This window comes from Babylonia areolata, chromosome 31 (assembly GCF_041734735.1).
Source record: "Babylonia areolata isolate BAREFJ2019XMU chromosome 31, ASM4173473v1, whole genome shotgun sequence".
Classification (NCBI taxonomy): Eukaryota; Metazoa; Mollusca; class Gastropoda; order Neogastropoda; family Buccinidae; genus Babylonia; species Babylonia areolata.
The window spans coordinates 10,980,042-10,992,932 of NC_134906.1; the positions used below are offsets into that span (position 1 = coordinate 10,980,042).

Here is a 12,891-nt window from a genome sequence, read left to right on the forward strand (position 1 = left end):
TTTTGAGTCTGACGCACAGTCACTGCATTTTTTGTGTGTGATTGAATTTGCTGACCAAAGTATAATGCGGTGCCAAGAGGAAAAAGTCCAAATAAAAGAATGATTTGTCACCTCAACTTTATCTCAGTGAGGTGACAGCCCTTCACCAAGTATACTTGTTGCCAGCAGTCAAAGGGTTAAGCTTATCAAAATGCCGCATTTGCCTATTTCAATGAATATACAATGTAAAAAAAAACAAAAAACAACAAAACATGGTGAACAGAATACGAAAAAAAAAAACCCAAAAAAAACCCCAACAACACTAACTTGATTCAACTAGTGAGGCAGAGCTTTAGATCACTGAACGCTCACCCTGCGTTTGCGGAAGTTTGTTTCAATGACAAACTTATATCATACTACCTGCGGTACTAAACAGCTGAGAGAATATCATCTGTATCTCTGCACTTCAGACGACTGAAAGACAGTTTGAACTCCCTTGTTTTATTTATCATGTACTGATTGCAGAGTGGACCACTGAAAAAAAGAAAAAGAAAAAAGAGAGACCCTGAAAAGACCCTGTTAACTTTCTTGGCTATAGTTGCATTTAGTTGACCAGACAGTTCACCACCATCAGCGACTTTAGCAGGCATCAAGAGGTCACACATTAAAGGGACTGTTTTTCACATTGTTACAAAGTTTAACAAGTTGCAGCAAACTTTCTCATGCAACAGGAAATGGGCCCCAACCCCCAACTGAGTTTGAAGAGAACAAGTCCACCGTGTTGTTTTGACGTAACTGAATCATGTGACTAAGAAAATCAAGTAAAAAATATATGTCTGCTTGGTGGTGTGTTTTCCACACAAGACACTTGGTAGCGAAAGAGTTAAATACAGATCAATCAAACAGTCATTCAATGAGCATTATTAACTTTACTCACACCTGCCACAAAAAATAATTTTTGAAACAAAACATGAGATTGCTATGCTCTGTGTGAAGGATGTGTAATAATAAATACTACGGGGTTTGGTTTTTTTCACGTGCACAGGGAAAATAAACTGTTATGACCAAAGAAAAAAAAACAACAGTGATTGATCAAATACAAGAAATGAAAACCAATATTTTAAAACTCTCGAGAGATGAATGATGTATATGTTGTGTACATTTTTCTGGATTTTAGAACAACTTGTACCAGCTGTGAAAACATTTGACCAACCAGCATTCACAAGAGATGTGAAAAAAGAAAACTTTGCTCCACTGTGTGAACAGCAAAACACACTTCATCTCAGAAAAGACCTTGAGACAGGACTGACAGCTTGGGAAAACTAAGGCACCCTAGGAATCAGCAGGTAAATTACCTTTTTCATTAATGATTTTTTTTTTTTTACTTTCTTTGGGATAAACGAGAGCATGGCACATGACAGGTTGAGCAGGGCTGTTACACATATTTTATGAGAAAAAAAAAGGAAAAAAAAATAAGAGAGAGAAAACAAAATGGCACAAGTCTACCATGTTGACAGTTCAGCGTCAAGTTAGTAGTCGAATGTCTTTTCAAGTGAAGTTTCGTAAAATACCATTTTGTGGATGTGTGTACTGCTGAATAAATTGTTGACTTCAGCATAACAGTAAGTCAACACTGATGGAGTCCTAGCTTTATATATATATATATATTATATATATGTGTGTGTGTGCGTGTGTGTTTTCTCATTCCACATAATGCCAACTACTCAATGACATACGCATTTGAAGATTAATGCATGTTTTACGTTTGTTCATCAGGTTTTCAAAACAAATGATCTGTTTGATGAAGTGTTTTGTTGATGCGGTGATTCCAGTCACACTTTGCATGAGGTTTGACACTCAGATTGCTTTTTTCCCTTTTTGTTAATGTGAGGCATGTTACCGTACCTGTACAATCGACTACATGTTTTCAGGCGAGCTTTTGTTTCAACCATATGTTTCAGATTTGCAACAAGTTCTCTGCTGAAGTGTGCATGACCATTACCTCAAGATTTGCTGTGTTTTCTTGAGGAAGGCAGGTTTGTATCATGCCTTCAACTCATTCCGGACGAATAGTTCTCTCCCTTGCTTTTCCCAACAGACGACCCATTTGTTAGGGTTAGGAAAAAAATCACAAAAAATACAAAACATAAACTTACTGAATGAAACTCCCTGTACTTGGACCCACTGACCCCTCTCCTCACGTCGATGTCGAAACCTTCAGTTTGCAGCATTTAAATCACTTCAGCAGTGGTAAAAGCCGCTGTCGTGATCTAGTTTGCTCCAAAAATTTCCACTTCTATCACCTGCGTCGTCATTTTCGATGCGTATGCAGATTAGCTCGTCATGTGGGGTCCTGAACTCGCTGTGGAGCGTGCTGTTACGAAATCTCATGAAGAAACTTTCCATTCGACCTTTGACACGTTCGCAATGCCCGGTGTAGCTGCGATTGCTATGCTGCCCCATGAGGAAAACGTGAAAAAATTTTAACTGTCAAAACCGCTATAGCGTTCCGTCGTCCGGAGTGAGTTAAGGTTCGCATTGTACTGTTTGGTGAGGTATCTTGCACCGCACCACACCAGTCGGGTTGGCAGTGTGTTCTCAAGTGATCAGTGTATCAACCTGGCCTGTATCAGTTTTGCAATTCCATCTCTGGCGAGTTTATGTTGGGACACTTAAGTCTGTTAAGGTCTGCAAAGTGTTCTCAGAATGCATTTACCACATCTGTAAAACTGGCGGCATGTTTTCAAGTACTGTTTGCATGAACGATACCTGTCAGATTTGCAGAGCGTTCTCCAGTGAGGCAACCTTTGCATGGTGTGCCTGTGCAATCTACAGTGTGTTCTGTGGTGAGATAGGTGTAGACTGAATCACACAAAAACATTTTTAGTGCTATCAAATGAGCTACAGATTTTAAGATTTGTGGTGCATTCTTTGCTGATGTGTTTAAGGAATTTGTAAGATAGGCAGTACCATCAAAGCTGAATACATATAAAATGTTTACAATGTATTCTCTGCTCCAGAATCTAAGAAGAACGCTTGCAAAATTTGCAGCAAATATTTGCAGTGTTGTCAAGTAAGCCATAAATCAAATATTTGCCATGTAAGACATGCAGTGTTCTCAAGTAAGCTTTACATTTGCTGTGTAAGATTTGCAGTGTTGTCTGGTAAGCTATATAAATTTGCCATAAAAGATTTGCAGTGTTGTTAAGTAGCTGCATACAAAATATTTGCATATAAAATATTTGCCTTGTAAGATTTGCAGTGTTGTCAAGTAACCTAGTGTGAAATATTTGCTGTCTAAAATTTTCAGTGTTGTCAAGTGAGCTATGTATCAAATATTTACTGTGTAAGATTTGCAGTGTATCTTAAGCAAGGTATGTATGCATCACACCTATACGATCTGCATTAAGGTTTTCTTCTGAGGCATACATAAACCAAGCTTGTTATTTTTTTTTACAATTTGGAGAGCATGTAAAAAAAACTAAAACGAGACAAAAAATAAAAATAAAATTCCCAGCCAACTGGACTGAGCCTCAAGCCAAACATTTATAAAGAGGATGTCAAATAGACATTGCATTATAGGAAAAAATAGAAAAAATGAAAAAAAAAATTACTTTCCAACATTTCCATGAAAATCCACACAGTCAAAATGTATTTTCACTACTATTATCACATTTAAAACCAGCTTCAGCTAAGATTATATGTTCCCCTTTGGATAATATTTTATGTTTTTTTGAAGCAAGTCAGTATTTTTCTTGTAAGCTGTCAATATTATCCTTCATTTCAACAGACTCCAGTTTGACATCATGACTGACAGTAATTTAAAACACACACACTTCTCATGTGCACAGGAAAAATCTGCACTCTCACAATCAAACTTTTTGTGATGTTAACACTGTAAAAAAAAAAAAAAAAAAAAAAAAAAAGCCCCATAAAAAACAGCAGTTTGTCTTTTTTTTTTCATCTGTTTGACATGTATCGTAATGCGCACACTTGCCTCTTCATATTTTCACACAGCAATATGGAAAAACACCTCTCTCATGCATGATACCTTATCCACGTGATTACACATCTCAAAACAAGGGCTACCAAACACACACACACACACACACAATCTCTCTTACACATAATATCCTGTGTACATGATTACCTGTCTAAAAACTATGGCTACGTAACACACACGTCTCTCACTCATATCCTGTATGCGTGATTGCATGCCACAAAACAAGGACAATGGAACACACGTACTTCTCTCTCACACACAATATCCTGTGTACACAATTACATGCCTGAAAACAAGTGCTACGGAACACACACACACACACACACACACCTCCCTCACCCATAATATCCTGTATACACGATTACATGCCTAAAAACAAGGGCTATGGAACATTCACACACACACCTCTCTCTCAGGCATAATATCCTGTGTATAGGATTACAAGCCTTTAAACAAGAGCTATGGAACACACACACATGCACATACACCTCTCACCCATAGTATCACACTTACATGATTTACCTGCTTCAATACAAGGCCTATGGAACACACACACATGCACATGCACCTCTCACCCATAGTATCACACTTACATGATTTACCTGCTTCAATACAAGGCCTATGGAACACACACACATGCACATACACCTCTCACCCATAGTATCTCATTTACATGATTTACCTGCCTCAATACAAGGCCTATGGAACACACACACACACCTCTCACGCATATCCTGTGTACACGATTACATGCCTTTAAACAAGAACTATGGAACACGCACGCACACCCCTCACGCATATCCTATGTACACGATTACATGCCTTTAAACAAGAACTATGGAACACGCACGCACACCCCTCACGCATATCCTGTGTACACGATTACATGCCTTTAAACAAGAACTATGGAACACGCACGCACACCCCTCACGCATATCCTATGTACACGATTACATGCCTTTAAACAAGAACTATGGAACACGCACGCACACCTCTCACGCATAATATCACACTTCCACGATTCATGAGCCTCAAAACAAGGGCTATGGAACACAGCATTGAAAACACTCCCCAAAGTGCTGTAAATGGTAAGGCATGCACAGTGCTGGTGGACCAGGTCTGCATAACAAAAGTTGAATAACAAACTAACCAACCAACCAACCAACCACCACGTGTCCTCCAAGTCACAGTTGTCTCACCACTGGTTTGCTTGCATGCTGAGAACTTCTCTCATCTTCCGTGGCTGGGGGGGGGGCGGGGTGTGTGTGTGTGTGTGTGTGTGACTGGCACTGACCGATTTCTGTCTTTGTGAAAAGTTTCTGACCGGCCGGCTGCAGGTCCTGGGGGGCACTTACGGCCCCCTAGTGGTTGGCCCCCCAAGAGAGAGAGAGAGTGGGGGATGTAACTATGGGCAAAATACTCTCCACTATGACCAAATTCTAGCCTAGATAAGTCTGGACACCAGTTGCGTCCTCTGCTGTTCTGATGGTTGTAGTTGGACATGACTTCTTCTTCTTCAAGTGTGCGTGCCTGAAATTTGACCGAGGACAGGTGCTATATAAGTATCCATATTATTCATTCTTCTTCGTTCGTGGTCTGCGTCTCCCACACTCGTATGGTGCACGAGTGGGCTTTTTTTTTTTTTTTTTTTTTTTATGATTGCTTTTACTCCTGCCACATAGGCAGTCATACTACCTTTTTGAGTTAGGAAGGGGAGGGTTGGATATGAATGACTATCATTCAATACCATGGGGTGTACAGTGACGTGCTATAAGGTGGGGGTGGAGGGTCAACCATTACTCCCACACCCCATCCTCTCCACACGCTCACAACTCCATGCATTTAACGACTGTTTACTGCACTGCTTTCTCCTTCAACACAAACCCCTAACTGGTCATTATTTATGATGAAAATATTTTTTTTATGGTTAAGAATATTCAAACAAATGTTACGTACATATCAAAAGACAGAACAATCTGCAGAAAGCCATTCCTTTCGTGTTCCTATATCACAGATACAGAAACGCGTTTTGGAGACACATGAGACTGCTGCGCTGAACAAGATGATGCACTGAGACATGTGTCTTAACACCGGAACAAAATTGAAAAAAAAAAAAAAAGAATCACCAAGCTGACAGTACTGAAATCCTTTGCACATGTTATAGTCCTCCCAGCCATTGTGTCACAGTGAGCAAACACACTAAGCACCCAGGTGAGTGTCGACAACTTCTACCTGTCCACAGAATCTGAAGGTGTGTTCTAAAAGTGAAATTCCATAGACCTGAAAAACTAATGCGAATGTCACATGCGAACTTCACAGTACAACAACAACAACAAAAAAAAAACAAAAAAAAAACTCATCCACCTTTTTGTCATTTCATAAATCCATAGGCTCTGATTTCCCACGAACATGAAACTTTTCTTTCACACGAGGGAGTGAAAACTTTTAATTCTGCATGCAAAATTTACTAAATCTTCGGAAAGATCCCTTCTCCGGTGAGACAGTGTTTGATGAGATTCACCTACACCAGGTCTGTTGCTCAAGGAAAACTATCCTCTTTGTTAGCCGCATATATTTCTTGAAAAGATTTCCATCAACACTAAGTTGCTTGACCATATTGTAAACACACTGCTGCTGCCTAAGCTTCATAACTAGCACTTCCTCTTTACCTCATGTCTCTTCGTCCATGGCAACTTCTCTTCTTCTTCTGCGTTCGTGGGCTACAACTCCCACATTCACTCGTATGCATATGAGTGGGCTCTTACGTGTCTGACCGTTTTTACCCCACCATGTAGGCAGCCATACTCCGTTTTCAGGGGTGTGCATGCTGGGTATGTTCTTGTTTCTATAACCCACCGAACGCTGACATGGATTACAGGATCTTTAACGTGCATGTTTGATCTTCTGCTTGCGTATACACACGAAGGGGGTTCAGGCACTAGCAGGTGTGCACATATGTTGACCTGGGAGATCGTAAAAATCTCCACCCTTCACCCACCAGGCGCCGTCACCGTGATTCGAACCCGGGACCCTCAGATTGACAGTGCTTTAACCACTCGGCTATTGCGCCCGTCATTCCATGGCAACAGAAATGCCGTAAAAAACATCTCATTTTCAACACAGATTGCTTACTTTTAATGTAATGGCATCATAATTTCAATCAAAACTGGTCAGTAAATTTTGTTGTCGGTGACTTTTTTTCTTTGCAGGCAAAATTTGCGCAATTCTTCGCATGATAATTTTGCATCATTTTTTTTTTCCGGGTCAACAGAATTTCACTTTGACAGTGTAACACTCTCCAAAATGTGAAACAGCATACATGTCTTTGTTGCACATCATGTGTCAATCTCGTTGAAACAAGTGCAAACTCCTCCCAAGGCTTCAAAACTAACATCACCAGAGATCACAACTAAGAACTGTTAAATAAAAAAAAATAAAAAATGAAAAAATGGCAAGACTTAAAATAAACATTAAAAAAACAACATGAATCAAAGAGCACAAACAACAGTTCACACATGCAAGTCAACAGGACTTTCTCATTTTATTATCATTTCTTTTGTTTGTTTGTTTGTTTGGTGGTGAAACTTATATTACAACAATATTGGGCACTCAAGAGAAACGATATGAAGATACAACAAAAGTGAGCATATGTGAGTGCTGTTGGACATGCTGCATGAACAACTTGATTAACACACACACACACACATACAGAGAGATACACACACGCACATGTATACACATGCAGATCACACACACTCATGCAGATCAACACACACACACACATACACAAGGATCACACACCTCCATGTCTCAACTTTCAAAAATCACTAACGCCATTCACACATTATCAACTGTTGGCTTTGCAAAGACAGGCGAATTCATACACCTTCGTGCACATGGACTCCACTTATTGCCACCCCCTCAACCCTCCCCCCTGTGACTTCTACTCAGATCTATGTCTCACACCCCCCCTGTCCCAAAAGCAGGACCATGACAGTCACGCTGTATCATTTCTCACCTCATTTCACATCTCTAATGCCATCAGCTGAGCAGATTGCTAACCTGCGCAACAACTAACGGCAACGAAACTGAAATGGCTCCCGGTAACTCTTTCTTTTCTCCTATGTCTTTTCACTGCAAGGGACTAAATTTAGACTGACCCAGCAACACCCATCACCTTGCCCGTTACCAAATAAAAAAAAACTTATAAAATTAAAATTAAAGCGCATCAGAACTGTACCAGTAGTGGGTATTGCCTGCACACCTAACCAATGGCAGTGTCTACTGCTTGCCTGCTGCTTCTTCGTTGTTTGTGGGCTGCGATTCCCATGTTGACTGGAATACTGCACGAGTGGGCTTCTTATATTATGACCATTTTTACTCCCATTACGCAGACAGTCATACTCTTGTTTTCTGGGGTGGGGGTTGGGGGGTGGGACTGCCATCTAAACATGCAGTTCGTGACACTCTTTTTTTCATGTGTGACCATCTTCAGAACTGTGGGCAGATGGATTCAGCTCCCTTCAACAAGTAGCTTGTGAGAACGGAGAATTCCATCACCACATGTTCTTCATGGGGCACACTTCTTTATCAGTACTGATAAGATTGAGACAACTGCAGGGCTACGTTACTAATGCCTGCTCCAACGATGAATTAAACTGATGTGTGAACTTCCATGTGACAATTATACCCTGTTGCAACGTCCAAACCGCTTCACATCTCTGTTTCCCAAGCCTGGTTGACTCCGTTAAGGACAAGGTGTAAGTCATTTTGGTCAACTCAATGTCCACTGTTAGCACAGCATTTTAATGTCCACGTTTTCATCGCCAGGTCCACAACAAGTGTGTCTGGTCCAACAGTAATGGCACGATGTGTTCACTGCCACACCTAAATTAGTGAGTGGGAACTACCATGGCCACTATCTCCTCTTTCTGAGGACATCAGTTAATAACAACACACACAGTAACCTTTTAAGCACCGATCTTGGTTAAGGTACAAGTGTGTTTCAATAAATGACAGCATCTGCAAGAATGTGACGGGTGCGCTGTTTGCGTTGAGCACATATTTCAACTCATTCAACAATTCACACGTTTTGTGTTGAACACATGCTTCAACTGCTAAACAATTGAGATGTCCTATGCCTAGGCATAAAGTGGCAAGACAGGGTCTCCAACCTCCAGGTCCTAGAGAGGAGCGGCCTGCCCACCACTGAAAACCTGCTGATCCAGTGTCAGCTACGCTGGACAGGACATGTTGTCTGCATGACAGACAGCAGGATCCCGAAGATGCTACTGTATGGCCAGCTGAAGAAAGGCCACCTGCAAACACTTCAAGGACACCTTGAAGACAAACCTCAAAGCCTGTGACATAGACATCGCTTCCTGGGAAACTGATGCCCTTTACCAGTGTCGCTGGAGGATGCTGTGCTCTAGTGGCATAAAGACGTCTGAAAACAAGAGAACCCTGGCCATTAAGGAGAAGCGTGAGCGAAGGAAGCAGGGCTCAACTTCTGGAGATGTTTTCCCTTGCAACACCTGTGGGAAGTGCTGCGCATCCAGAATCAGCCTCCCATATGAGGACACACACCGACAGTTAAGCCTGCCTGCCTACTCATCCGTCGGTCCGATGGGAGACTCCTTCATTACATACTGAAACATTGTGACATGACTACTTTCTATTGTCCGTAAAAAATATGAAGTGCTAGTGTGGGTCGATGTTTTAACTGCAGTCTATATATACAAAGGTGAGAAACCCATCAAAAGGAGACTAAAGTGTCACAACATGTTCTCAATTTGAGATAATAAAGGGGGAATGGGGGGGGGGGGGGGACCATGTGCAGCATGCACTTTGTTTTTTTAGTGCACATAAAAAGAACCCACAGTAACATCCCTGGCAAAATATATGTGGACAAATCCACTCGGGGAAAACAACTATCCTTGCAGAAAAAGAAAAAGAAAAAAAAAAGTTCGGAGCTGCACTGTGGCAACACATAATAACCCGTAGCATAGACTGCTACAGTCAAAACTGCTCTGTCCAGGAGCAGCAGATTTTGCTTGGTCGGAAATGTGTCAAAAACAAAACAAAACAAAACAAAACCAACCCCCCAAAAAAACCCTACTTATGTCTTCCATTCCAATGAAACACAAAGCCACAGCAGTTCCTCACCACCCTTTTCTTTTTTGAATCAAAGTCTGGTTACAGCTGGGCTTCCCTTGTCTTGTATTTACTGTAAAAAAATAAATAAATAAATAAATAGACAGATAAATCATTTAATAAAAGCGGTCAAAGAAAAAAAAACAACAACAGAAGGACATGCAAGATCAAAGGAAACAGCTCAGAGTGCAGGAGAAACTGATTCATGCAAAGAGAACTGGATTAGTCCCACAAGAGATGATGGGGGTGACAATCCCAAAGTGAAGACAGGTTTTCTGTGTGGAGACATCCTGTTCCTGTCCTTACTATCATTCAGTCTCTCTCTCTCTCTGTCTCTCTCTCTCTCTGTCTCTCTCTCTCCGTGCATGTATTTTATTTTTTACACATCATCACTCCTTCCATACTTTTTCAGTTCAACAAATATCTTTGTTATATCTCTCTCTCTCGAGACAAGACTCTCACAGGCAATGCGTTAAATAATGCATTCTGAGGATTGTTAACTTGCTTTATACACACACACACACACACACACATACAAAGTGCACACACAATACACCCTTTTCACACACACACACACACACACCATTATTTTTCATACACAAACATAACACTTTTCACACACACTGTACACACATGCACACACATCCACTTCAAGACCCAAAACATCCAGCGGGCAACACCACAGCAGCAAAATGCCCACCAATCATGAAAATGCCGTCAATCAAGAAAACGCCGTCAGTCAAGACATTATCATGTAACAGCTCAGCCAACAGCAACCTCCACCCACCCCACCCCACCCTACCCCACCACATCCCAGCCCAGCCGAGCCACCTGCACACACATGTACACCAATGTCACACAGACTCTCCTCTCCAATTCCTGCAGAAATGTCTAACGCACAGTGAATGATCATCTACAACAAACAAGCCAGCTATACTATCATAGGTAACTGTACAAAATACACACGCACACACACACAAACAAAAAAAAACAACCCCAAAACAAAAACAATATTAAAAAAATCAAGGCCTCTCCTCTCCGAACTCAGCTCACAACACCCTGAACACGCAAATTACTTTGTAGTTCAGACAACCGACCCGATACAAGTGGCAGCTAACAATGGGGGACAAGACAAAAAAAAAAAAAAAAAAAAAAAAAAAAAAATCAAGGCTAATCATTCCAAGGGAAGGTGGGGGCAGGGGGAGGGGGGGGCGCCCAGCGGCAATTATGTCCCTTTCTTCTTCTTCTTGCCGGCGGGGGTGGAGGGGGTGGACTTGGAGGGGGGGAGGTGTGAGCGCTGCTCGTCCAGGCGGGAAGACTGCACCTTCATGATGAGGCTGAAGAAGTCCTCGTCGGGTACCGTGGGGTGAGGCAGCTCTAGGGGCAGCTCACTGCGCTGGTCCTCCAGGCGGGATGCCTGCACACACACACACACACACACACAGAGGTACACACGCACACACAGATGCACACACACAGACGCACACACACATGCACACAGAGACTGTAAAACCACCACCACCATCAACCATTACTCCCCTCCACCCAAACCACTTCTGTCAAAATCAGATCTACACCCTACAAGATTTACAGAGGGGGGGGGGGGGGGGGAGGAGAGGAGGGGAGCGGATATCACCTTAAGAGTTCATCAAATACAGTACTCTGTGATTATTATTGCTTAAATAAAATTAAAACCGTTATCAGGGCTGAAAACTCTGGTCAATATCCATCCTGTAGAACCTTCAAAAACTATTGAAAAGAAAGAAAGAAACCAACAATCAGCCACAAGTACAGTCACATAAACCAAGACGTGATCATAACATCTTTTTTTTTTTTTTTTGCCAAAGGTTTTAAGAGGAGAAGATCCTGAAAACAAGCATTATTACATACAATACACAAAAATTATAAATAAATGATACACACACACACACACATACATATATATATATATGTATGTATATATATGCACACACACATATATACATATACAAATACAAGCACACACAAAACCAAAACTTGCCAACAGGCAACTCCCACGTCACAGGTGCAAGAAAAAAAATACGACACACAGTAAGTATGCCCGATAATCAAGTCCATAAAAAAAAAAAAAAAAGCAACAAAAAAAAACACACAAACATACTGAAGACTTGTTACGGGGGGGTGTGTGTGTGTGGGGGGGGGGGGGGCGGGGGGGGGAATGAAAATTCACATCCACTGTGTAGGGGCTGTGAATTCACATCTACTGTGTCAGGGCAGTGAAAATACAAATCCACTGTGTCAGGGCAGTGAAAATTTACATCTACTGTGTCGGGGCAGTGAAAATATACATCCACTGTGTCAGGGCAGTGAAAATATACATCCACTGTGTCAGGGCAGTGAAAATACACATCCACTGTGTCAGGGCAGTGAAAATACACATCCACTGTGTCAGGCCAGTGAAAATACACATCCACTGTGTCAGGGCAGTGAAATACACATCCACTGTGTCAGGCCAGTGAAAATACACATCCACTGTGTCAGGGCAGTAAAAATACACATCCACTGTGTCAGGGCAGTGAAAATACACATCCACTGTGTCAGGGCAGTGAAAATACACATCCACTGTGTCAGGGCAGTGAAAATACACATCCACTGTGTCAGGGCAGTGAAAATACACATCCACTGTGTCAGGGCAGTGAAAATACACATCCAGTGTGTCAGGGAAAATACACATCCACTGTGTCGGGGCAGTGAAAATACACATCCACTGGGTCAGG

The 12,891-nt window shown here is 41.7% G+C and overlaps 1 protein-coding gene across 1 annotated transcript in view; it reads right to left on the minus strand.

Annotated features, from left to right (window-relative positions):
- Positions 1 to 8,703: 8,703 nt before the first annotated feature.
- LOC143275783 (G-protein-signaling modulator 2-like) overlaps positions 8,704 to 12,891 on the minus strand; it is a 112,161-nt gene continuing 107,973 nt past the window's right edge. The window contains exon 17 of the mRNA XM_076580061.1: positions 8,704 to 11,552. Coding sequence (XP_076436176.1) covers positions 11,361 to 11,552 — 192 coding nt within the window. The 3' untranslated portion in view covers positions 8,704 to 11,360. The remainder of the gene's footprint in view (positions 11,553 to 12,891) is intronic.